Genomic DNA, 25,988 nt, shown 5'->3' with positions numbered 1-25,988 from the left:
GGCTTTGCATTTGGGATAGTAAAACCAGGTTCACTGGGATTTGTTTTAGCAGTTATTAACTACAAAACTGACAGTAATAAGCAGAGCTGGCTGCTTTTGTCCACTGGCACATCCTTAGCTCTGTGCAGAGTGGTATCTGAGGTAAGAGCCCAGAATGTTTTACTACACTTGAAGTGACTATATAATTACTTCATAGGGAAAATAATTCAGTGCTGGCAAGGAGGGAAATTTTAAATTTCCATGTCACTAGCTGGAGCTAGTAAGGAGCTGGATGCTGCAGGCACCTCTAGGGAATATCATCTTCCTCCTCAGTATCCTAAATATTTAGACTGTTGCTTGCAGGGTGACCAACCCCTCACAAACACCTAAGCTGTGTGCCTGTGATTGTGTGAGGAACTTAGACTCCTTCAAGGCCTGAGTTTGTAAAGGTGAGCTCTGTAATACTGAGGGCCTTTACTGAGCCAGCTTTCTGGTCTCCAATATAATCCAGCAGTAAGAGCTTTATTGTGACTTTTCAATGCCAACAGACACCAGCTGAGGGCAGTGCTGGTGTGGCAGGGAACTGTGATCAACTCCTTGGCGCCTTCCTCGCCCCAAATCAAGGGGTTGAAATTTTTGCTACGCTTGTTTTCCAATAATAATGTATCTTTGTAACAACATCTAAGGAGAAACATTCTTTCAACATTGAAAGAGCTATTTGCTTTTATTCCCTAGGTAACCAAAAACAATTAGCAAAACCCCCAAACCCAGTGCCATGGATGGAGACATGTCTTGGGTTGTCTGGCTCCGTTCAAAGAGCCTTAGCATTATCTGCAGGGCAGCACTGAGGGTGAGCTGTGCTGTCCTCTAGGGTCACCTCTGGATTTGTGACTGAACAGAAAGCATCTACACAAGTTTAGTAAGGAAAGAACACTGAGTAGTAAATTACAAAATTAATGAATTAAATCACAAAGTACAACAGCCAAAATTAAACTCCTCCTGTTAAAAAACTCCAACCACCCAAGAGGTGCCACTAAATTATCCTTGTACTGAGGCAGTCAATGTGCCAGAAGAACTGGTCATGCCTTCTTGGCAGCTCTGGCACTGGATTACCACTGAGATAGCCATCACCCCTTACCACAGCACCACTCTGCTTCTCCACTGCCTGCCAAAATCCTCACTTAACAAGTCCAGGCCTGTTAAGAGGAATGCTGGGACTGTTCCATGAGGACCAAGTGCAGGAACCTCCCCAGTAATTTCTGTGAGAAGCAGATGTGTGGATTTGTCCTCCTCACCATTCTGCAGCAACAGTTTCCTTCTACTTCCTCTCCCAGGCTTGATCTCACACAGGAACCCTCCATCACCTTGATCTTACTGGAGATAAGAAATGTAACTAACTACAAGCACTCATGTAAAGGAAGTCTTCAATGATATCTCTATAAAATTATGTCTTGAAGTATAAACAGCATTTTTACTAGCTTGTTGAATAAGTGATAAAAAAGACAAGGTGAAAGGCATTAATAATTTAAGCTAGTATTTCTCATTTCTATTAAATTATTAAAGTAAAAATATTCCTTTAGAGTATTTTCAAAATACTCTATCTTCCATAAACTCTGTTGCAATTTCTAGTTATAAAAAACCTCTTGTGAAGCAAGCTGTACAGCAAACCCTCATGTAATTCAAGAGGGAGCACAGAAATCTGGAAAGCAATCAAGACACAAACAAAAAGATGAAACTGAAATGAGCATCCAAAACAGCAAAATATATTTAAGTAGTATCACAAATACACTCCAAAAAATCTATTTACATATCTAAAAACCGTATATTCAGTAAAAATCCTCTCACAAAAGGTATTTATAAACAAGAAAATTAATCTGATTTTGTTGTGTACTGCTGGCAACAGAGGTGCTTTACTGCTAGCAAAGCATTAACTATGCTTTTACAAAATATACAAAATTATTTTGGGAGAAACTTGAACTGAAGACTGGACAACAACTACAAGGCATACAAAGCATAAGGAACTGCAAGTACATCACTCTAGTAGTGCAAAAATGAAGAATAATGGCTTTTTTCCTCCCCAATACTTGTTCAGAGAAAAACACCACTGTGAATATGCAATTTGAACCCCTTTGTAGGACTCAGTGCATTTGCATGTTTCAGCAAGGCTGGTACTATACAGGAGGTAAATGAAACAAAGTCAACATAAAATCATGCTGTGACACAAGTTTATAACAAACTTTATAGCAAAATGTCTGAATATACAGTACAGAGACAAACCTTGCAAAAATGTTTCTCTCTACCCAGAAACCTGTACACGTCCCCACTAAACAACATGTACATAACTGATAGCATATGCAACATTCTTTGGAATTAGATTGAAATTTCCTTCAGGCCCTGCCTTCCATACAGGAATAGCAGAAGAACTCACGTAGATCACAGGAGCTCCCAGTGTTCGTCCCTCAGGCACGTGCCCAAGGCTGGGCAGAGACCTGTGGAGAGGCATAAGCACCAGGAGCTGGAGGAAAATTCCACCTGGGAACGTGGGTCACTGTAGGATGCTTTGACAGAAGTCAGTGCAGAAGTGAAGAACTGATGATGTTGAATTCCTCATCATCCATAGCCCTGGTTTGGTAAGTGTTTTGAAACACATGACAGTCTCTTTGTCCAAAAAGGCCTCATAATAGGAACAGCTGTAAACATTAATTTAAAGTTAGCATTTTCACCATGCCTTTGCAGTAACAAAATCAGAAGTAGGAGCACCTCAGCTCATGTTAGAACTACTTCAAATTTAGAAAATCAGAGGTCTATAATTGAGAAAATAGAAACAAATCTGCAAACACATGATTAGTTTTGCAAATAGTATTTTTGCTCTCTTTTTCAGCTCTTTATGTGCCTTTCAGCAAACAGCTAAATAACATCCAGTCTATCCTAGGAGAAAAATCTAACTTTGGTAAGTAAGCTGGAAACCATTTAATACCCAGAGGCAAAACAGGACAAACTGTTGCATTTATTCTGCCCAGAGCTAAGTCTGTCACTGCACTACACAGCAGATTCCTGTTCACAGATTCAGGAGAGGTCAGGAATCCCACACTTTGCTTGTTCCCTTTCATGTACAAAAAGAAAGACACAGGTGATGTTCATAAAAATGTAACAGTGGCAGGTAGAATCTTACCCATTAAGATCTGTCAATTATAATTAGTGGCGTTATGGTTGATATTTAAAGCTTTTCCAGAACAGAAAGAACTAACTTATTGACTTCAAATGTTCAAAATGTTCACAGGATTGCTATGAGGTATTTATGGGGACTTTACTAAAATTTCTAAGGCTCAAGCTCTAACAGTTTATGATGCAATCAGGTGAACTTCTACTGAAAGAGAAGTCAAAACAATGGTGATTTTACAAACCAAGTGTAAAGGAGTCTTTATGCATCTATACTCAAGAGCTGATGACCTGGGATGGAAGACAGTGACTTCTGCAGAAGGCAGCACTGCTTTTCTGCAACCTGACAGATCCTTGTTCAACCCAATTCCAAGTATCCACTTTATGTGCTTGAACAAGGAGCTTAGGTACCCAGCTCAGGCTCCAGAGGATGGCTTAGAGGTGCTCTAAGGTTATTCAAGAGATGTAAGGGATTTGTCTGCTTGACCTTTGGCACAGGAAAGCAAAACAAAAAAAAAATGCCCTCAAAAGTCATCCTAGAATAGAGAATAAACCAGTCTTCCTCTGGAAATATTTACTTCTACTTGCTAATGAGCAGTGGAGCATTTCAGGTCACTAGCATGGATTTAGGTGTTTGGTTTTTGAACATCTGAATTTAAATGAGATGACTCCTACCTCTGTCTCCCACATTAGGACCTGAAGTTGCATACCTGAAGTCAGGTGGTGTGAGAACCCTCTGTCCTCACTGAAAACTGCCACCTCTCGATTCCCTGACAGAGCTGCAATCACAGCATTTATTCAGAGAAGACCCAAAGGCATTTAGTCTTCATAGGATGTAACTCTTATTTTTTAATCCCCTTCTCACACTATGGAAGGGGATGGAGAAAGGGAAAGCGGTGTGGGAGGTGGTGCCTTGGCTAAACAACATTGTGTAATACTTACTAATGAAGAAACTTAGTGGCTGCCACTTGTAGATCTGAGAAAATCACCATTTTGAATCTGGTGGGTACAAATTGCTTTGGCTGTTGTAGCTCTCATTATTTATTTCAGGAGCTACTGATGGGTATCAGTGTTAGCAGATTTTTAACTTGGCTGGCTAAAAACCTCAAATGGCATTAGAAAAAGCCGTGATGGCAAAGACTTATAGAGCTACATACTATTTGCATGTATTTAAATAAAAAAAATTTAATAAGTTATATTTTAGACAAATATCAGCTGCTTTCTTAACACTTTTATTAAAATACTGATGAAAACAGGAAAAAGTAAACTGTATGTCTGCTGAATTGCACACACATATGCAAATAAATGACCACAAATTGTACTGTCTTAGCCACTTACTTGTTTCACCCCTAATTCTCTGAACTTGAAAAAATGACATAAAAAAGCCATGCAGCTTTTATGACTGAAGGAAAGGATTTCTAGAGTCCCATCCAGCTTTGGAAGGATTAAAATCAGGACCTTGTGGGTGGGAGAAAAGAGTTAAGGAATACTGAGGATTCCCTCTTCTCCTAAGGGAATAATCAATTCAAACAAACTTTGCCTGTGGTTTTAATAGATAACAAACTCACTGGTCCAACTTTGTACTCAGAACTTCACAGAATCAAGACCTTAGCCACAACAAGGACTTCAGATAAACATGGAAGCAAGGCAACACTCATATTCCCATTTTTTAATCTAAGGATTATTTTCTTTGTTAAATTCCTTGGCTTTTGTTTTGCTTTGTTTCTTCAGATTAGCTTTTCAAAATACAAACTAGTAAGAGCCTGGAAAATTGAGAATCACCTAACAGGTGAGGGAAAAATGTTCACTGCAGTTTTTATTCCATATATAAATTAAATTCTGGGAATGTATGCTTAAAGATCACCAGCAAGATATTTTATGCTGAAAGTAACACTGAATATTTTTAAAACTCACTTCAAAACACACTTCAAAACTGTCTGAGAAGTATCAGAGCATTAGGGGGTTGTTTGATTTTCTTGTTTTCCGTGGCAAATTTCCACTGATGGCAGTAGAGAACTGAGGCAGGGCACAACATGTAAAAGCAAATAAAACTAAAGCTTTTTGGTAGCTACTTACATACAGTAGCTATATATTCTGTTTTTTTTTTTGGCTCAGTGATCCCACCACATAATTTCAAGCACACATAAATTGATTGGGGTATTAGGTTGGTTTCTTTCTTGTATTTAAACTGTATAGTGAACATAAATGACAGATCAGCATCGTGTGACATTCACAGGCACTCCTGTCCATCAAACTGGTGTCTCTTAACAAAGGCTGCCTTAAGTAAGACATATGAACATGGGACCTGTCTCCAAAATGCATGGTCATATTAAATAAGTCTCTTACAAATGTACATGTAACAAAATTTAAAATATCATAGTTCTACCCTCTTCTGTTTAAGATTGCAATTTCTAACTGTTGCATATACTGTAGCTGCTCAAAAAGCTGAATGAAGTGAGTAGAGCAGACTTTTTCAGAGAAAAAGATAGTAATAGAAAAAGTTTTAAATATGGTACAGTGAGAAAGTTCACAAAGCTCTCACTTCATTTTGTCTTTGGTTGCTGATTAGGATTTGACGAGTTTGAAGCCCTGTCCTGTATCCAGCACTGTGGGAAGAAACCAACTCATTTTCAATCTTTTTAAGCACCTAAAGCAAGCTTTACAGACCCAGAACAGATTGAGCCCACAAAACCAGTTTGCCAAATGTACTAATGGATAGGTGATGCGTGGGAAGTACATCATCCAGTGCTTGGCAACATCACTTCCCGTTGGCAAATGCAAAGTGTAGTCGCTCCAGTGCTTTGACACGCCGTACACGGCTCTCACCGTGCGGCCCTTCTCAGACCAGCTGATGTTGCTGTCAGGGTTACAGTTGTACTCCACCCACTGCCTGGTGAAGTCACCAAGCTGTGGAGGGTCTGCTTCCTCGATGTCTACAACTCTGGCCATTTCTGCTCCTTGCACAGCCACATACTGGTCATTTACTTTTCTCACTTCTTTCACCCAAGGCTGAGAGTTCTCACAGTCTAAAACAATGATCAGTCGAGAACAAAAAGTGCCGTTCTTTTCTCTCCACCACTCCAACAGCGTGTCCAGTCGTAAAGCATCACCCCCTGCCACAAGGACAAAAAGATTTAGCATCAGGATGAAGAAACAGAAACTTCTGCAGAACTTTAACTGCTTTGACTGGTTCTGAGAATCCCTTACTTGAACAATATGTGCAGATATAACAGATGTTTTCAACTCATCCTTTCCATCTGTAAATGTTTCATATCTCCACAGAGGTATTAACTGACTTGCTGTGGCAGACAAAGCCATTAACTTAACTCTTGATTAGAAAGAAAACCCATGAACAATAACAAAAAAGGAATTCCTTTACAGAGTGAAAGAAATTATAGCCAACTGATGAAATCTGGAAAATACAGATAAACTGAAAAAATCTGAAATAAAGTAATAATTTTAGGAATGGGAATAGGACTCTTTTTTAGTATGTTTTTATGAATATTAAAAAAAGGCTCGTCTAAGAGATGAATTTAGAAGAAAATACATTTTCAAATCGTGGGAATCAAAGCAAGCACAAAAATTCACATGACCAGGAATGAAGAGATTCTCTCTAGAGATAGCTGTTTTCAGAGCTTCAAGAAAACTGGTATCAATTTACAACTCAATGAAACAAAAATCTCATTGGAATTTTTCCACAATATTTTTTCTTGTCAGGTCAGAAGACCCTTGCAACTAGTGTCCAACTTCTCGTGTTCTGTCTGAGCTCCTGTTCCAACAGCACTTTGAAAGAGGAGATTGTAATTAAACCTGGAATGTTATCTATAGTGGGAAGTCTTTCTGCTTAAGTGTACTGGATGCTGCAGGATCTATGTAGCTTTGAAAGGCAGACTACATACTCAGGTACCTTACTAAGGACAACATCTTGCAAACAACTCTCCATCATCTCCCCAGTGATAATAAAGTAAGGAACTGGTATGCCTCAGTTCTGGCTACTTGAAGCTATGATACAGGTTTACAACAAAATACTGAAGTTTCCAAATATCAACTTAAAAAAAAGAAGAAAAAGGAGAAAGGTATTTAAAATAACTGAATTTTAATTCCAGAGTGATTTTTCACTAGTGACTATAATGAAGCAGTGTTTAAAATGTTGTTAGTTGCATATTTCAGCACTTACAGTTCTATCTGTAAGGGGTGACAAAAAATGTTTCAAATTAATATCTCAGAATTAAAGTGTTGTGCATGCTGTTGTAGTTAAAAGTAAAAGCAAAATTCCAGGGCTGCACCTTTCTCCAAGAAAATAAAAAACTGGAAAATTTAGTACCAAAGAAAATCTCTAGGATACAAACAAAAAGTAATGACTTGTCTTGGTACATGATCCTCAAATTGCTGCAGTTATTTGCAGGAGAAAATTATATAGAAGTAGTTTTCTTTTTCTAGGTACATCTTCTCTGTGAATTATCTGTAAAATTTTCTTTATTTGTTCACATTTTAAAGGCTTATCAATAAACTTTATTAAAGTGCAGCTGTGTACGAGTGCATGTGATTTCAAAAGAGAATTGGATAGAATCACCCAAAGAAAACCATCTCATCCTTCACAGATACAAGCAAAGACAGACTTGGCTTCCAACCCTATGGACCTAAACACGTGGGCTTGCCATGCAGCACAAGGTTTGGGCACCAAGCTGTGTAAGAAATGCAGGTACCTGGCCACCTCTGGCTCTCTGGCAGGTTTAGCAGGACAACAGGTACGCCAACAGCTTCAGGAACAGAGACAAAGCTTTATTAGCCCAGCTCATGCCTTTGCCTTCACTCAGACAACATGACCCCCAGGTCATTTGACTGCTCATACTTCATGCATGACTAGTTAAGTTTCTTTTATACAGCACTGTGCTCTATCTCAGCTTCCAACAACAGAGAAGCATCATTACTGAATTAATTAATTCAGTAAGCCTCTTTTGCAATATGTCATTACAAAGCAAAGACTACGCTGCTACTACTCTGCTGTACCATGGCATAAGCCAGCAGTGAGAAACTACTTTTTTAATCAGATGAATGGGTTTTTTTCATTGTTGTCATCTCCTTTCATCCTCTTTACAGGTCAGAGGACAGTACACATTACTGGAACTGATGGCCAAGGCTCCATCTGTCACAAAATGCCAGTGTCCAATACATGGGACACAATTACAGCCTTTATATTTTCAGTTTATACTTTCAAGTTCCATGCAGGAGCAGTGATATCTGGAAGGAGGATCACATTACATTCCAGCATTTAACTAAAATCAATCACAAACAAAGTGTGCAAGACCTCTGACAGCTGCCTGTTCTCCTTTATGTGACTATATGTGTATCCATGTAGAAGCTGAAGATGTGTTTGGACAGAGAACTGAAAAGGAGCTTTGTGAGGAAGTTGAACACCACTGTATTTACACACTGTATCTTTCAGCACTCAAAGTTTAAACAGTTTCCTTGGCCTTTCTCCTAAAGGCTAGATATCAATTTAGGTTACAGCTACCTACATGCTACAGAGGGACCTGAGGCCCCAGTCACACTCCAGGGTGGCTAGATGTAGTAAGCCAGGTCTGGGGTGAAAGCTGTCCAATTTTTGCAGCAACATTTGGCTCTACACATGCAAGGAAGCTGACTTTGTCTATGCTGCTGGCTGGAGCACAGGTGGGAGGTGGAGTTTTGCTGATACTCTGTTCCACCCAAGGTGAGGACACACTCAGCAATTGCACAGGGTGGCAGCTGCTCTTATGGACAAACCATCCCCTTCTCAGAGAAGTAATCTGGCCACCCTACATACACTGTAGCTCACCACTTGCACTAAGTTCACAGTAAAAGCTGTGGCTTTTAAAAATCTGTGATACAGATAAAGCCCTTGAGAGAAAATACACACTGCTCTTCAGCAGGTCTAAAAGTTCAAGGATGGAGCTGCACCAAAACAGGTACAGAGCCTCAGGATGGAAACTGATCTGTGCCTGAACACCCACCTCAGCCTGAGCACACAAGGAAGGGCATGCCCTACTGAAGGGCACATGAACCTGGAGAGACGCTGCTGACAAAGAGCCTGGAGCTCACAGGCAAAGTGCTATCCAACAGAAGTAATTCTATCCCGGGAAGCAAAAACCTACAAATTTTAAATGTACTTACTATGAGATTCCCGTTCTGCACACAGTGACCTCAGCTCCATACAGCAGCAGAGCAAGGCTAAACCTTGCAATGATTTGACAACTTCATTAAGTTTACCAAACAACTGGGTCAAGAAGGGGGGAAATAGTGAAGTCTATGCCAAGAATATGACAAGGCATTAAACTGGCACTTTAAATAGAGGTTTACAATCTTGAGGCTACACTATGCCCACAATCACTCCCGAAGTCCACAGTGTCACCAAATCATACCTGTTTTTATGACACAAGGTTTGTTATATGTTTGAAGACCTGCTTTTGTAGTGTGAATTGTGTATCTGCCTCCTGTTTCTTTTACTGATTCTGTCTTTTACAAAAAAAAGCAAAGCATATCTTAAAGACATAAATGCAGTCCTTCATGACAGTCAACTGACAGTGTCACAGAACACTCTGTAATTCCTTCTGTCATGTCCAGGGAATGAAAATAGATTACGCTTGTTCATTACAGTGAACAAATATTCCTCAAAATACTGGGGGAAATCTGTCTATAGAGCAGGAGTGTGTAATTTCCACTTTCAATTCCATGCATGGAAAAAAGCAATCTTTAAAGTTAATTTGTTGAATACAAAATCCATGTGTAAGGAAAATCAGGGGAATATGAAACTGTGTTTAAACTTAAAAGAATATATTTGGAGTCAACAACATTAGACAATTTTGAGAATAAGTGGAAGATTAGTTTGCTGTAAAATGATTTTTATCAAAGTCAGTAAATACTAAAATGACAAGTTAATGAAGTAACATACCTGACTGCCATACAATGCAAGGGAAGGAAAGAGCTACCTCTTAACAATAACTTACCTGCATACCAAAGGGGCTTCTGCATTTCTCCATTCTCTCCACTAGCAGAGGTAGTCAGCCTGCAACTTGGCTTGTTTTCTCAATTTCTTGTAGCCTCTGAATCTCTTAACAGTCATGCTCTGTAATACTACAACCTTTTCCTTTCTTCCCTCCCTGCCAGGAAGCTGTATCAAACTGTTCTCCAAAGACTGATTGTTCTTTGCCATTCTGAACAATCCAGTAGTAAGCACATTCAAAACTTCAAAGTTTTGCAATACAGTATGATTTTTTACAGAATTAATGAGTTGACTGTGAAAGGTTATCAATATCCAAAACAATTAACAAAAAAAAGTCCCCAGCTCACTTACCTGCCAGTGCCCATTCACCAGTGCCATGAGAGTGACCACTGTAATACAGGATGTAGGTATCGTGTCTGGGTCCATCTGCAGTCCGAAGCTCAAGGAAAGATTTGATCTTGGAGTGAAGGGTATCGAAGGTCAGCCCACTTGTAGAGTAGTCACAACCGTATGTCTCAATCATGTGATAAGCAAAAAATCTTTGGATGGCATTAAGCATGCCAGTAGACCTCAGATTTAACTCCTGGACATGGTCAGGTGGAAGAAGAGTTGGTTGGCCATCAGGACTAAAGAGAAGGAGAACAGCTAATGATTACGGCTGATAATTATTTAAGGCTAAGTGGACTTCTAGTAGCTGCTGCTATTTTCCCCTGTGCATATTCTGTCTGCTGTGACGTAGCACTGTTCTAAATTCAAATTTACTTCAAATTTACAGTTTATAAACAACTCAAATTACTGCATTTGAGTGAGGGACCAGTATCTCCCTTCTGTCACACTTCAATTCCAAGCATAGTCTTACTCAGCCCTATGTTATTCCTGCAACTGAGAGATAGAGGGAGAGAAGGAAGCTGTGATAGGAAGAAGGCAGGCACCAAAAATTTCATGCCTTCACACAGGCACGTTTTCATGAACTGCTGGGAAGAAGTGCAGAGAAAATGAGTGCCAATCTGCACAAACCATAATGCAAACTAGTTTCCAATAATGGATGAAAGAGAAATCCACATACACACTTTGCTCAGATACTCTGAAACATGGATCTCACACAAATACAGTAATTCGATATATAAGAAAAATAAAAGAGTCCCTGGGCTCCAAAATTAATTTTATTTGCATTGTTATCTATATTTTATATAAAATATAGATAAATATATAATAAATAACCCCAAATATATATGGTATCTAAAATATCGAATAAAAATACACTTTTTTTAGGTCTACACAGCTATTCATTAATCATAATAACAGGAAGTTTGGTCTTGCAAGACACCCAGCTAGGGGAGTGCTCTTCAGAATATATTTTCAGAAAGAGAAAAGCATTCATCATTCTTCAGCTGATGTAACAAGGGTAATGATAAGGAACATGACTGACAGCTGGGCCAAACTGGCCTCATTTATGCTCAGTTACAGACATGGAGAGGGTTTGGGAGTGAAAATATGGACATAAGTCTTTACTTACTCTACTAATACAAAACATGACATTATTGTTGTTTCCCTATATATGTATATATGTGTGTATTCTTCATGTATTTTGTTTGCAAGCCAATGTGTAAGCTACCTAGTCTCCTTATTGGTCTAGCTAATTAAATTTTGCACCTTCTCACCTGTCTAGGGCTTTTATGAAAATTATTATTCCACTGTTACAGCTACACTGAATAGCTCATCATTACTATTTGTCTGAGCAAGTGAAGACTGAGTCGATCACTGAAACAGTCAAGCTCTGTTAATAAGGAAGTTTAGTTCTGTCAGGTCCTAAACAGTTGCTCAAGAGTATCTCATTTGCTCAAAATTAGAGGGAATTGCCTGTGTCAGAATAATATAATACAATGAAAGAATTAAAATGTTACCATAGAAACAAAATTAATTTATTTTTATTGTAATGTAAATTCTGAAAATCTGTTTTTCAAATCTGTAACAATAATTGAGAAGGATTTTTTTTAGGGTGCACAGCTGAAAGACTAAATCAGAAGCTCAGAAAATGTGTTATTTACAATATTTAAGATACAGTTATTTAAGATTAGCATACTATTTTCGGTTTCTTTGATGTTAAGTTCTTCCTTATCCACTAAATCCATTACACACACTGAAGCTGTGAAGTTTTCATAAATTGGGCAGTTCTATTTTGAAGCCTCTCATATCAACTTACTATATTTCTCTTGTGACTTGAAGAGATAATTTATATAGCTCTTCTTTATCACTTACAAAAAATGTGCACACACTGATTTTAATTTTATGGCAAAAGCAGCATTTGCAATTTAAAGCTTTTAAGAAAATCACACAAATGGGCAAATAATAACAGTATAATGCCTTTACAGTAATTCATTTCTCATATGGTAACATTTATGTTGAAACAAAAAACAGCTTCAAAATTCTCAACACCAATACATGACATGTAGTTCATCTGAAAATCTAATTTTAATGAACTTTAAATGTAGACACTACCTCATTTAATTGAATTCAAAATTATTTTGAACTGATCTGTTTGGTTTATTCAATCTCCTCATGTAAGGTACCTGGTCTCAGTCAAATGCCCCAATGCTCCTCTGCATGAGGTATGGGCTGTGAAATCTGCCTGTGCACAGCTGGTCTGTATTCATCAGCTTCCTAAAAGCAAATTACCTAGACAGAAAGTTGGAGTTACTCATTCCAGGGTGAGAAAGAGCAGAAATAGAAAATCTGTTAATTATTTGAATTGGTATTTCATTGTTGAAAATCCAAGTTGCCTCCATGAGCAAACAACACATTCACACTGTGAAGCTGGAAAGGACAGTAACCATACCTGCAAAAGTTGGTGGGAATCACAACAGCATACCCGACACACGTTCCTCCCAAGCAGTTTCCCAGTTCATGGAAAAGCCCATGAGCCATGGACTCCAAAGGCAGAACAATCAGAAATGCACTCATGAAGATCCCATTGGTTGGCTAAAAATAAAATGAAGACATGTAGGCATTGTATGAAAATCCCTTTGCTTGATCCCACATAACTGGGCCCTGAAACATGCAAAGTATTACTGGTAATGTATATTTATTTTCCCATGTATTACAGTGTGATTTACTATAAAGACAAGTGAAAAGCTTGGGGAGAAGGTGGCTGGTAAGCAAGGATCACTCTTTTGAAAAGAATGCATTTAAAAACACTGATAGCACAGTATTTAGCTGTAAAAACTGTGATCATATCTTAGTTTACTAACTGAGGCAAGAAAATCAAATGCCACAAAACTAACTATGTGCATAAAATAAGAAGATCTGTAAGCATCTGCAGGGTCAGCCTTAATCAGTGAGGTACAGCACAGATATGATGTGTCTAGCATCAGATGACAGCACCCTGGTTTACTGCATCCATCCCTGGAGGTATTTAAAAGATGTGTATATGTGACACTTGGGGAGGTGGTTTAGTGCTGGACTTGACAGTGCTGGATGTGATGATTGAAGAGTCTTTTCCGACCTAAGCCATTCTATGATCATTAAAAATATACATTTAACTTATGGAATACTATGTATCACACAAGAGATGAATTCTGAGATCATTTGTGATTATTTCAGTAAAAAAGACAATTCTTTGTCAGTTACATAAATACCACATGAGTAAAGGAACATCCTCTACAGGACTTCACAGCATTCACAGAGCCAATACCCCATATATGAAGCTTTCCTGCTTCAAAGGAAAAAAGCAGTTTTGGAAAATATTACACTTACTAATACATAGCTGATTTCTGTAAAAAACAATCAAACAAGAAGTTTCAACAGTTACATCTCAATCAATAGTACTAGTAAAATAAAAATGGACTTCTGAAATGCCAGATATCTCTGAGAGGCAAAACAGATAAGGATTCATTTTAGTTATTTAAGCATGATGTGAATGGGTTTAATCAGGTATTAAATTTTTCAGGATAGATAGAAACAGTATTATAATATACAATTAAACAAGAACTTTAATATCCATGGTGCATTTGCTAAATATTGATGTTTGCTATGTGGCAAAGGAAGGAAACTCATAGCTAGAGATTTCTGTCTTGAGAAGAATCCTGTGGTCTCTGACCCCCTCTATGTTTTATTTGTGCTCTTTGTACTAATCTACAATATTAATGTTGTTATTTCTTTTTAATCTGGATATTGCCTTACTGTGTAAGACTCAGTGACTTGATGGGCACTGGTAGTTCAACTTAACACAAAGTCAACACTATTAGTAATTTGGAAATGATATTATACTGAAAAAAATGACACCTAAACCAACCCAGATCTTGTTGGCACATGGCACAACAACATTCAGTTTTTAAACACAATTACTTAGCCTGAAAGAAGAGCTTTACCCATCTAATGCACTAAGAAAGAATAGTTGGCTACCTGTCCTGGTTTTAAAAAGTGTCCTATCACACTTCTGATGGAAGGATCTCACCTGTTTCCTTGAAATGGTGACAGCAATTAAACACCAGAATCTGATATTCAATAATAACTAACTGACAGCATTACCAACTGATAGCATAAATTACCTGAAATCACCAGAAGAAAGGAAAGCTTAAAACACTGTATTATGGTTAACACCTCAATTTGTTTTGTTGTTAATACAGAGAAAAAAATCCTTTAACTAAGGAAATATAATTTGTGTTTCAAATGTATCAGCAGCAAGTGTTCCCTTTTGTTGCTCTGTTTTCCCAACACACTCTGAAAAGTGGCAATAACAAAAACTTATAAAGCTCTGGTTATATTTTTTTTCTGTAGAAACCTTATGAAGTATAAGACTTTGTTGAAAAAGTGGAGTTTTCTAGCTAAATTAATTTCAAGTCTTGGAGACTTAGTTTTCCAACTGTAAATTCCAGAAGGGTAATGCAAAAAAAAGGGAAGTATTTTTGTGATGAGTTAAGCTTTTACACCACATATAAATATATTTTCTTGGACTTTGCTAAAGCAAACTACTCCTATATTGCATCAGTGTTTCGATAACAGTGAACATATTACAAAATAAAAAATACATTTGCCCATAAAAACAAGAGCAATCATAATATCCTAAATAATTATTAAACTATTATAATATTACCTTATATTAATTTTACTGTAGTACAATTACAACAATGCCCTCTCATTCTAAATACTCCCAGCATTTGCCCAATCCCCTAAACATATGCAACTAATTAAGCCCACAGCATTCTGCCACAACACAAATCGAAATTATCACAAAGACTCACTCTGATTGAGTTTAACTCCTAAAAAATACTTACATTTAATTATTGAAAATGCTTCTACTAATATGAAGATACTGGCAAAGAAAATCCCCAAGTTCTTGTGAAATAAGGGTCTCACACAGAAGCACTAAGGATCATCTCAGTGATCCATCTTGCTCTTATCCTGCTTTGAGTTTGTACCAAATATTACAAGAGGAATGGGAAATAAGCTCTATAACATTACGAATCAACTCAGCTCCATCTGAGATTTCAACTGTCTGGTCTTTTAGTGGCCATTTTATGCCATGGAATAGGAAAATGTTGGATATTTTATATTTGTAGACATCCATCTAATGTAAAGATGCTTGCACTTGCTGTCAGCACTTTTTCAACAGTTTTGATTTAGAAGAAATATGACACAAATGTAAAAATGCCTAATGATGATCAGAACAAACCTATAGTAGGATAATAGAATATCTTAATCCAGCACAGCAGAAAAATGACTGGTAGCATTTAAAAATACCTAAACAAGAAGAACTTCAAATAGCAAAAATATCTGATTTAGTTATTGCAGTAAAACTGAAGACACGTTCCTCCCTTAAGATAAACAGCTAAAATTCCAGATGGAAACTGTCAGTGCTTTATTAAATCCCAAAGATTTGGTGAATGGTCCTTAATGGAGCAGATGGCCATGGATGCACAGGCAGAGCCAGAAAGGGATTTTGTTCTTTCATGTGTTCAACCCATTTTCATTGTTTTCAATTGCACAAGCAATGTGAACCTGCAGTACGTCCCTGAACTCCCAGCGCCCATTGATTCCAGACAGACTGCTCAAAAAGCAAACAGAAGACAGGGACCATCTAGGCAATCCTACTGAAAAAAACCCATGAGAAATCATTTTATCTCTTAATCTTCACGGGTTTTTTGGGGTTTTTTTTTGCCTTTTTCTGTCTTGTTCTAAAGGAATTAACAATTAAGTCTCATTTCAAATAAAGAAAAGGTAAAAGAAAAAAATCTATTTCTTGCCTCTGATGACTGGAATGACAGACAATAAATAATAAAAGAGTGGTGAAATTTCACTAGTGGTAGTGTCTTTCCACTTTCTCTTTTTTTGAGTACTGTTTCTTGTTAAGTGTAACTGTTAGAACACCAGAAGAATTTAGAGGTATTTTACAGCCAAGATGTCATTTTATACTCATGGATAGGACAACTTCCATCCCAAAGAATAACCACTGTTTGAAGCAGAATAACTCTGGAACTGTACTTAATTATGGATGTGTGACTGAAGAAAAAACCCCAAAATGCATAAAATGATAGTTTAAATTGGAAGCCAATTACAAAGACCTATAGAAGAGCCCTTCTGTTTAAAACAGAAATGAAACACTAAACATATGTCAACTAAGATGGCCACAGGATCACTGAATGTTTGGGGTTGGAAGGAGCCTCAGGAAATTGTCTGGTCCAACCCACTGCTCACACAGCAGGTGCCTGGGATTATATCTAACAGAGCAGTAACTGAGAAATCTTGCAAAGATGCCTTTGTGCATTTCCAAGCAAAAATACTGTCCTGCTTTCCACTATCCAAGCTGAATATTTACCTGTTTTTATACACAGACACACAAAGATACACAAAACTCCCCAAACAAACAAAGTATAATAAAAGAACACCCTCTATGACAGAGAAGGCTCAGGAGAAAAAGGGTAACACGCTAACATTCAATGAATAGCTTATTTCAAATGAGGATACCATCTATATTACAGACAGAAAAAAGCTTAAAGACAAAATTTGTAAAGCTACAAAGTACATCAGCTACCAGAGGAAACAGTCTTATAACAAGTTACTGAACAGACAGTCTATGGAGATCAATAAATAATCCTTTACTTCTGACTATGAGAAGAGCAGTGGGAAAATCTAGGAAAGAGTTTGCAGAAAACAGTTGTCACAATCACTGGCAGATAGATTTAATGTGCTGTGTTTCCCATCCCTGACTCCTGTTCTAGCCATGGGAAAGCCTGTGCTTTTATCTAGCATTTGTTCCAGCAAAACCACGTGCAGTTATCAGTTTAAAAGCAAGCTAAAAGCTCTGATGTTTTTAAATACAAAAACGTGAATCCTGAAACTAACAAAATTTTAACAGCAAGCTAAACACAAAATAGACTCTTCAGACTCACAATGAATACTTGTCACCAGAGATCCCCTTCAGGACTGAGGAGCTCTCCAAGTGGTGGTGACAGCAGCAAGGTGTGCTGCCACTGTGGGTTTCAGCAGGCAACCTGAGGGAGCCCTCGGGATGGGACTGGAGAGGAACAGAGCCAAGGAGGGCTGAGCACACACTGGAGAGAGGAAGATAGGCAGCAAAAGTACACATGATAGAGGGTGAGCTTGAGAAGAAATGGTGAGCAGTGAGCAACTGCTCACTTAGGAGCACTTAGGGGGCTTAGGATGCAGCTTAAGAGCTGATGGAACAGTAGGAAAAGAGGGAATAAAGGTATTAGAAAAGAAACTCAACAGGAAAGTATAGTAACAGCAAAGCAAAAGTATTGAAGGCAAATCAGCAAGAAGAGGAAAAGCTCTCAGTGATGAAAAGAAAGGGGGGAACTAAACATGAGCAGACAGACAGATGAAAAAAGGCAGGAATGGCATGCACATTTGACAAAACATGGAAAGAGGCCAGAGGATGCAGTAGAGACTCTGGGGGGAATAACAGAAACAACAAAAAATAGTTCCAAACAAGGAAAGCCTGAGGAGGTTGGATTAAAAATACAAGCCAGGAAGAAAAGCAGGGGTAAAGAGAAGGAAAAAGACTGGATATGATTTACATACAAGTTATTCAACCTGTGATGTTAATAAAAGTATGTCTAAGTAAATATAGATGTTGCTATATATATGGGCAACCACACCAGAATAAAAACTACAAAATCATTAGCTCTCCCCAAAAGAGGAAAGTACTCATACATACAGTAAACTTATTTTGTCTCCTATAAATAATTCAAGTTAAATGGTACTGTCCATTTAAGTATGAGTATTCAAGCATGTAAGGAATACTATTATTTTACTAGCTCATAAAATTCACTAAAACCAAGAATAATGTACTGAATAATGTACTTCATTCCATTACTTTACTGGCTCTAACATAGTTAATCTTTCTCCTGGTAATACTAAACACAAGCCTTCCAGGAATAAAAATTCTCTTTGGCCAGTAAGTAAGAAAACTTGTAGATACCTTGGCATGGAGCACTTAACAAAATTTGATTTTAAGTTTTTGAGAAAAACAGTGCCCCAAACCTTTCCAAGATCTTTGTCTGAAAATTAAAAGCTCTTCATCTGCAAAATTTTCATCATTTTACTGGATTCTTGAAGAAGTAATATCTGAGTCATTTGCATGACTTCTTCTGGATCTTGTCCAGTCCAAGGGCTTAATTATGATCAGGCACATGATTAATTGCTGAAATCAGCTGGCAATAAAGAGTCTACTGATCTGACTGGAATTACTCACACCAATGTAAAGGCAGGTGCTGACCGTTTCCTGCAGATTCTGCAAAGAAAATGTCTGTACATTTTCACCAACAACACAAAACATCGTTCCTCTGCAGCTATAGCAAGGATTATTCTCAGGAGCAGACCATGTCTGCTGAAACACGCCCCATTTTTTAATGCACCCAACTTTAACACATTATTTTTACAGCTCTCCCCAAGCACATACCCAAGTACCACAGACAGAGACTTCAAACCCTTGTCTCATTACAAAGGATATGCTCCCCTTCAAGGGAGGTCCTTGACTGACAGGACTTTTAGCCTCAACAGCTCTGCATCAGTACTGTCCCTGCTACAGCAAGTTAATTCACCTTACTTTAAAAACCTTTCTACAAAAGGAGATTTGATATTTTTCTGGCAATTTTAATAAAATAGGATATTTCTAGACACCAATTAACAGACAACTGGTGCTTTAGGTCTTGACTTTTCATACACATGAAATTCACACGAAGCATAGATATTACAGTTATTAGAAATGTTAAAAGGGCATATATAATGTGCCTGCAAAACATTTTCCATGAAAGGGAATCCCCCTCTTCCCACTACTCCATTTCTGGCTATAACTGAGCTCTTTTTATAAGCTATTGCTAATTATTATAGCTGACTGTTAGGAAGAACCTTTCCAAGGCTCAGATTTTTAGCAATTCTATTCATAGGAGGTGAAATGGCAGACCACAAGTAATTTTAAGGCACCTTTTTTATCAAATGCACTATCATTAAACAAGCTTTCAGTAGTGAGGAAAGGTATAAACAAAAAATGATTCATCTTTCAGGTCACTTTCAACAGATTTCAAATATAATTCACACATACTGAAATAGCTACAGAAATCCCAAACTAATGTTGCAAAGACTGAAAATTCTTACATCTTACATATGCAAAAAATGTTTCAAATAATCTTTAGAAGAGCAAACACATTATCAGGAACTGGAGACCAAGGAATACTTGGCATTCCTAAGAAACTGTAAGGAAAAATACGCTAAAAATGTAAATGTAAAGTATAAAAAAAATTCCTTAAGATAAGAATGTATGAATGGCTGTATTGATCTGCTCCAAAGGCCCATCCAGAAGAATGTCTGGTCTCCAAAGAGGCCAAATTCATGCCTAGGAGAGATGTAAGGACAGAAAAAACACGTGTTTCCTGAGTCTTTAACCACTAGTGGCACAACAACTCCCTGAGCCAGATGTGGTTTCCAGAGAGTACACAGAGCCCTGTGAATTTTGTCCAGCTTCCTCCTGGGCCTCTTCAATCATGGGGCACCCCACATGGCATGCCATGATACACAGCCCCAGAGCTCAGCAGCATATGAGGAAATATTCCTGCCTACCTGGCTCCAACCTGCTTCTTGCCAACTTGATTCCCCTCAACTTCTGCACTGAACCGATTGTATGGTTCTGTTTCCTTCTGTCCCTTCTGCAAGTCCAAACACCACAGCTGTGAGTGCTGATAATCTTCCAAAAAAAAAAGCAAAACTGCCCAGTGTTCCTTGGGGACTCATCTGTTAACCTCTCATGCTCTTCATACAAAAAACAAAACCCCAAACCCAACACAGTTACAAAGTAACTGTTAATTTAATCTTCCACCAATTTCTTAAATACCATTCATCCACAAAGGTAATTAATCTGAGAAAATCTGCAGGATAAGAAATTCCAAAGGAGCAGGCAGGAAAATGCTCTGGAAAAAGTACAAACACATGTCTGTAAACCTGATCTACTGTAAAAGAATATTTTATGTACACTATTATATGTTTGTAATTTATAGAAGAGGTGAATGGACACAAATTTGTTATTGAGGTTTGTATCAACTTGAAAAAGAAATGCCCTGTTGCAACTATGACAACACACCATGTGTCTTAACTTGGGCACTGAACTAACATGTTGAAAGAAATGTATGTTTTCTGCTAAAGAAAAGACAACATCCTTAACTCATAAACGGGAAGAAAAGTCAAAGGACACTGAGTGATTTTAATGACTGGTCTTCCAGATACCTTATCCTGGGGTGCATAATCAGATTTGAAAGTGAGACACTTAAAGCTCATGTTATACCAGCGATTTATCAGTTTATCAGCTGATCTCGGATTCCATGTAATTGATTAAAAACAAACCAACATTACTGAAAATTACACTATTTAATACATTTCAATCTAATCAAAGTAGTCCACAACAAAAGCCCTAGAATTAGTGAGCATTACTAGGGTTTAACACAGTGATTTATTCTAAAAACAAATTTTATGGCACAATGAATTCAAAAGCAAAACAATTTCTAATGTAGATAAATGCAAAACACTTTGCTCACCTCCTTAGCCCTGAAAGCACTTACCTTTTCCCATGCTGCCAACATAAGGAAGCTGGTAAGCTGCACTTGCTCTAACAGGTCACAGACCAGGCAGCTTAAAATGTTAAGTGCAAAGCCCATGACAGTGAAACCACGCATTCCAACTTAACCCACAGCATACCATCAAATTTTAGGAATTTTAGGGATCCAGCAATTCTCAGGATTATTGTCAAGGGGAGATCAAGATAAAGAGATTATTATTTACCTGCCAAGAGACTGCTCCCAAAACAGCAGTGGCAACAATGCTGAAAAACACCAGCTGCTCTGAGATCAAACAGAAGTGACGCATTCCTTTAGATGCCATGACTCTGTCCAGGCTGTTGTTTTCTGCTCGGTGAGTATAGTACACCTTGTGGCAGTCATTGAGTTTTGTGTGAAATCCCCAAAGAGTTATAAAAAAAATCACATGACAGATCATCCAGAAAATCCCAAAAATAGAAAAACCAGGTATCACAAAATACCAGAGGTCCAAATCACGTAGTTTAAAGGCTGCAAGAATGAAAAAGATGAGTTCAATGACTCCAACTGAGATGACAGAAAGCCGCCTGCAGATTTTACCACGGTACAGGTACGGCTTCCATCGCTCAGTAACCGAAAGTCCGCTGAAGTAAACGTCAAGAAGGGGATCTGAAATGAGGCAGCTGAAGAAACACGCCAAGGCAAAAGGGTTTGTGGGGATCTGCAGTGATGGAAAAAAGAGCAGGGATGCAATGGCTCCAAAAATTGCCAAATTTGGAATTGCCAAAAAAGACTTCATACGTAAGTCGATAATCAACATGGCCAAAGCCAAGACCAACAGAATAATACTTAGAGATTTTTCTACCAGCATAGTTGTGCTGGCAATTGCAAATCCAACTAGCTCCAAAAACTCAACTGTTGTCAGCAGAGTTGGTCGATGATGGACACAACCACAAATCCTTTCAACTAAAGCACATAATATCCTTAAAACAATGGCAGAGAGAAGCAAATATTTTGTAGCTTCTTCTTTCACATCCATTTTGAAGGCAGAATTGTTGAGAAAACAGAGAAGGCCAAGCAAAAAACCAAACCAAAGATTGGAGAGACTCAAACTTGCTGTTTCCATTGAAAAATAGTAGTACAGTATGCTGGCAATTCCAAGAACAAAGAGCCCCAGAATAAATATTACCAAAATCAGTGCATCTGCAGTTTTTTCCCACCTGACATAAAGGCCCATGCAAATGGCAACCAGTAGGTTGATTCTGGCAAGATAGCCAAGGTATCTGACTGATGAGTGCATGTTCACTTCTCTGTTTGCCTCCTCCAGCCTTGTCATTGCTGCATAGAGACAGTGACTGACACAGTACCGCAGTGACCTACACATGTAAGCTGCAGGCAGGGCTTTCACCCACTTGAGCGACAGGAAATATTCGGGTTTCATCCAACAAACACAATGCAGCTGCTGCCTTCTGTAATGTCATTTCAGTAACAGTGGTCCAGAATCCTTGAAGCCCTGGAAGAGAATTAAGAAAAGTTTCAGTGCCAAATAATTCCTTGTAAGCCTACAGAACATAAATATGACCCATCCTGTCACATGAAGAAGTTTAATATCTAGAGTAAAAAGAACACATTAAAAAGACCAATTAAGTGTGAAAACCAATATAAAATGGGTTCTGCATAAATGTTTATAAATTGAATGAGAGGAAAACAATCCTGGCCTGTTTTCCACAAAACTCATTGATTAGGTATCTATATTAGATATGTGTGGATATCCAAAACCCTTCTATGATAACCACTTGCTTCTAGAACATTTCATAATTATTTTTGAAACACTATTTTATTTCACCATTACATTTGATAAGTTCTCACTTTCTATTAAATCTTTTCAGCATGCTTTGCAAGACGTCCTTTTAGCAGTCAAATAAGTATATGATTCACAAAAAGAACTTCCCACTCAGTTAATGAGCTTAACCCAGAGTAAAAAAGATATTATCCAAATTTCACAAAAGGAGAGTGGACACAGAGATATAAAAACTGATTTGGTGTGATTTTCAGAGATTTCTTATAATGTAAAATCAAAGCCTTCATTTGCACCCCTTCAAGTCAGTTTTCCCCCCTCCAAAAACAAGAAAACAAACAAGTTGATCAGGATAAATATTATATTTAGAACACAAGCACCTCCTACTCAGATCCATTTAACTGATGTGATTTTCTTTTTAATATAGTTACAAACAGACAGAAGTATTTCTAAGGGGCATTTTCTAATGTTATGGGCAGAGCTTCCAAAACATAAAAAGACACATGTAGCCTCTATAATTTTTTAATTAATTAACTAATTGCCCATCTTAGAGAGATTTCTGAAGAGTGACTGGTATGATAGTGAAACCAGCGTGCCAAGAACACTCAGTGCTAGGTTATAGCTTACTGCTTTTATTTATATTGGTGGGGGAAGTGTTAAAAGACACCTTGACTCAAATGCAGAATTTAGACTTTTTTCTCTTTTGATTTTTAAATTTTTATTTTTTAAACCAGAGAACAACAAATGATGAAGTGAACTGACTGATTTGCCCCTAAGTTTTGGCAGATTCAAAGACTGACACACAGTGTAAAACCAGCTTCAGTAATTGCTGGAGAGAGAAACCAGGCCTAAGAAATCCTATTGTTTAAATTACCTATTTGGTAACACATATTTTCAAATTATGCTATATACCAAACAACAATGCAGATATTACTTGGAAGATCTATGCATTAAAAATCTGTTAACCTGAAGCAGAATACACACCATATATTTAAAGCAAATTGCTATTACATGAAGTTATTATAAGTTAAAAGTTCTTTGGATGTCAACTGTGCATTTTCACAGTATTCACTGTTAGTAGTGTTTTACAGATATTGACTAAATTCTGAGTTGCCTGGAAGCTTAACATCTCACAATATCTCTTCCTTTACTTTCTGTTCCTCTCACCCTTTTGTTTTTCTATTATACAGATAACTCAAATGTGAGTTAGCTTTCATATTCCAGGTTTAGGTTTCACAGCACTGAACTGCATCTCACTGCTTCTTGTACTACAATCAATATTCATTTTGTGGACAACTTGAACCATTTATTTCAGCTGCTACACATGCCCTCCCCCTGCCTCCTGTTCTCTCTAGTTCGAACCATGAATACAGAGAAACTACTTCCCATCTCCTTTCAACCCACAGCACCAGCATGCGACTACGGCTGCTCTGAAGAACATATGCCATGACATCCTTTTAATCTGGATTCCTTTCTGGAACCCCTCCAAGTGGACGGGCTAACCCTATGAACGTTCAGTGGGACAGCAGCCCCAGAAAGCAGCAGGAATGAGCCCTTTGCATACGAGCAAACAGCAAAGCTCCTGCCTCACACCCGGCTTAAAATTTTGCTGCAATCAGGGAACTGTTTTCTGTGGGATCACTGACAGCAGCAAACTCCCCTCTAGGCAAGCAGCGAGCCACTGACAGAACACAACTCTCACTGCCTCAGCTCGTGTGGAGTTTTGCTGCCAGCACAGCACAGAAACATGAAAGAGAAACTGCTCTGCCCCTCCCCTGCCAGGTGCTGGGGAACAAATGGGGCAACGTGTCTGCTCCTACTGCAGAGACACAAAATCTACTTGGGCACAAGGAGTGAAAAGGATTTGCAAAATGACGGCTCAGTCTGTGAATGCAATCTCTTCTTCCTCACTCCACCTTCCAGCCAATTAGCAAAAATGTGCACTACTAAACCACACTATTAAACATTAGCATTTTCCTAACCAAAATATATGGTTGACTTTTTGTGAAGTGGAAAAGGTGCATTTTCAAGATTAAAGTATCCCATCGCACAGGTACTATCAAACAAAAAGACAATAGCAATTAAATTTTAAAGAGAAATATCAATAACTGTTTTGTTTTCTAAAACACACCTATTTGCTAGTAATTTCTGTCAATTCTTTGTTTACACAGGGAGTGCTCAAAGTCCTGGGGAGGGGATAGCGCTGCTGTGTTTGTTTTAAACTAATGACTTTAAGGTTGGGCACGACTTACAGATCTCAGCAAACCACATTTAGATTGCAAACAGAACGTAGACACCCACTTTTAACTATTTGTCAACTTTTGCAAATATAATTTCAAGGAAAACCTGGAGCCTCATTAACATTTAGAGACCAAATTATGTATTATCTTACATGTCTCTCAATGTAGTTTTAACCTTAACTCGTGTAAGAAAGTTGAAAAAACAACCAAACCCCAAAGCTGGTTCAGTAGTTAAGCCCAGGTGAGATCTATCTAAAATAGTGAATCCACTTTCCTTCACCTTTATTCTTCCAGTTTAGCACTCTTCTCTTTTTTTTTTTTTTTTTTTTTTTTTTTTTTTGCAGCAATTCTGCAAGACGGTTTTTTAAAACAAAAAGTCCTATTTAGCTAATACATAAACACATCAGAGTTGACCCCCGGTGAAGGGCAGCGTTAGTTGTCAGATGTTAACCCCGCGCCCACGGCGGGGATGGCCGCTCTGGGGAAGGGCGCGTTCCCGGCGGGAGCTCCAGCTGCGGGGCCGGCCCGGCCAGGGAGGGTCAGTGCCGGCACTGGGGTCCCTCAGCCGCCTCCCCGCCACGCCGATCGGTGCTGGCGGTGCCCGCCCGGCCGCGCTCGGTGAGAGCCCGCGGCGCCCCCGCCCCGCCCGGCCCGCTCTCACCTCACCGGGCGGCCCGGAGCCTGCCCGCCCCCCGCGCCGCCCGCCGCCATGTCGAGCCCGAGCGCGGCGCTTCCCGCTACGGGCCGCGCCGAGGCTCAAACACCGCCGCGCCGCCACGGCGCTGCCG

At 38.5% G+C, this 25,988-nt stretch overlaps 1 protein-coding gene across 1 annotated transcript; it reads right to left on the bottom strand.

Moving 5' to 3' along the window:
- Window positions 1-1,720: 1,720 nt before the first annotated feature.
- Window positions 1,721-25,921, bottom strand: TMEM168 (transmembrane protein 168). The gene is made up of 5 exons (XM_059472674.1): window positions 25,862-25,921; window positions 21,410-22,675; window positions 12,957-13,099; window positions 10,472-10,746; window positions 1,721-6,251 (listed from the first exon to the last, which is right to left on the bottom strand). Exons 2-5 carry the CDS (start codon window positions 22,601-22,603, stop codon window positions 5,704-5,706), a joined length of 2,160 nt encoding a protein of 719 aa, XP_059328657.1. The 5' UTR covers window positions 22,604-22,675; window positions 25,862-25,921; the 3' UTR covers window positions 1,721-5,703.
- Window positions 25,922-25,988: the final 67 nt, after the last annotated feature.

This window comes from Ammospiza nelsoni, chromosome 5 (assembly GCF_027579445.1).
Source record: "Ammospiza nelsoni isolate bAmmNel1 chromosome 5, bAmmNel1.pri, whole genome shotgun sequence".
NCBI classification, from domain to species: domain Eukaryota; kingdom Metazoa; phylum Chordata; class Aves; order Passeriformes; family Passerellidae; genus Ammospiza; species Ammospiza nelsoni.
The sequence above is the reverse complement of the archived record's forward strand: the minus strand, read 5'-3'. Positions and strand labels throughout refer to the sequence as shown.

Coding starts and splice junctions, on each gene's coding strand:
- TMEM168 (XM_059472674.1), bottom strand. CDS start 22,603: ATGAAACCCGAATATTTCCTGTCGCTCAAGTGGGTGAAAGCCCTGCCT. Junction 10,747..12,956: donor ATTCCCACCAACTTTTGCAG/GTATGGTTACTG, acceptor CCTTCTCTTTAG/TCCTGATGGCCAACCAACTC. Junction 6,252..10,471: donor TGGTGAATGGGCACTGGCAG/GTAAGTGAGCTG, acceptor TCCTTGTGGCAG/GGGGTGATGCTTTACGACTG.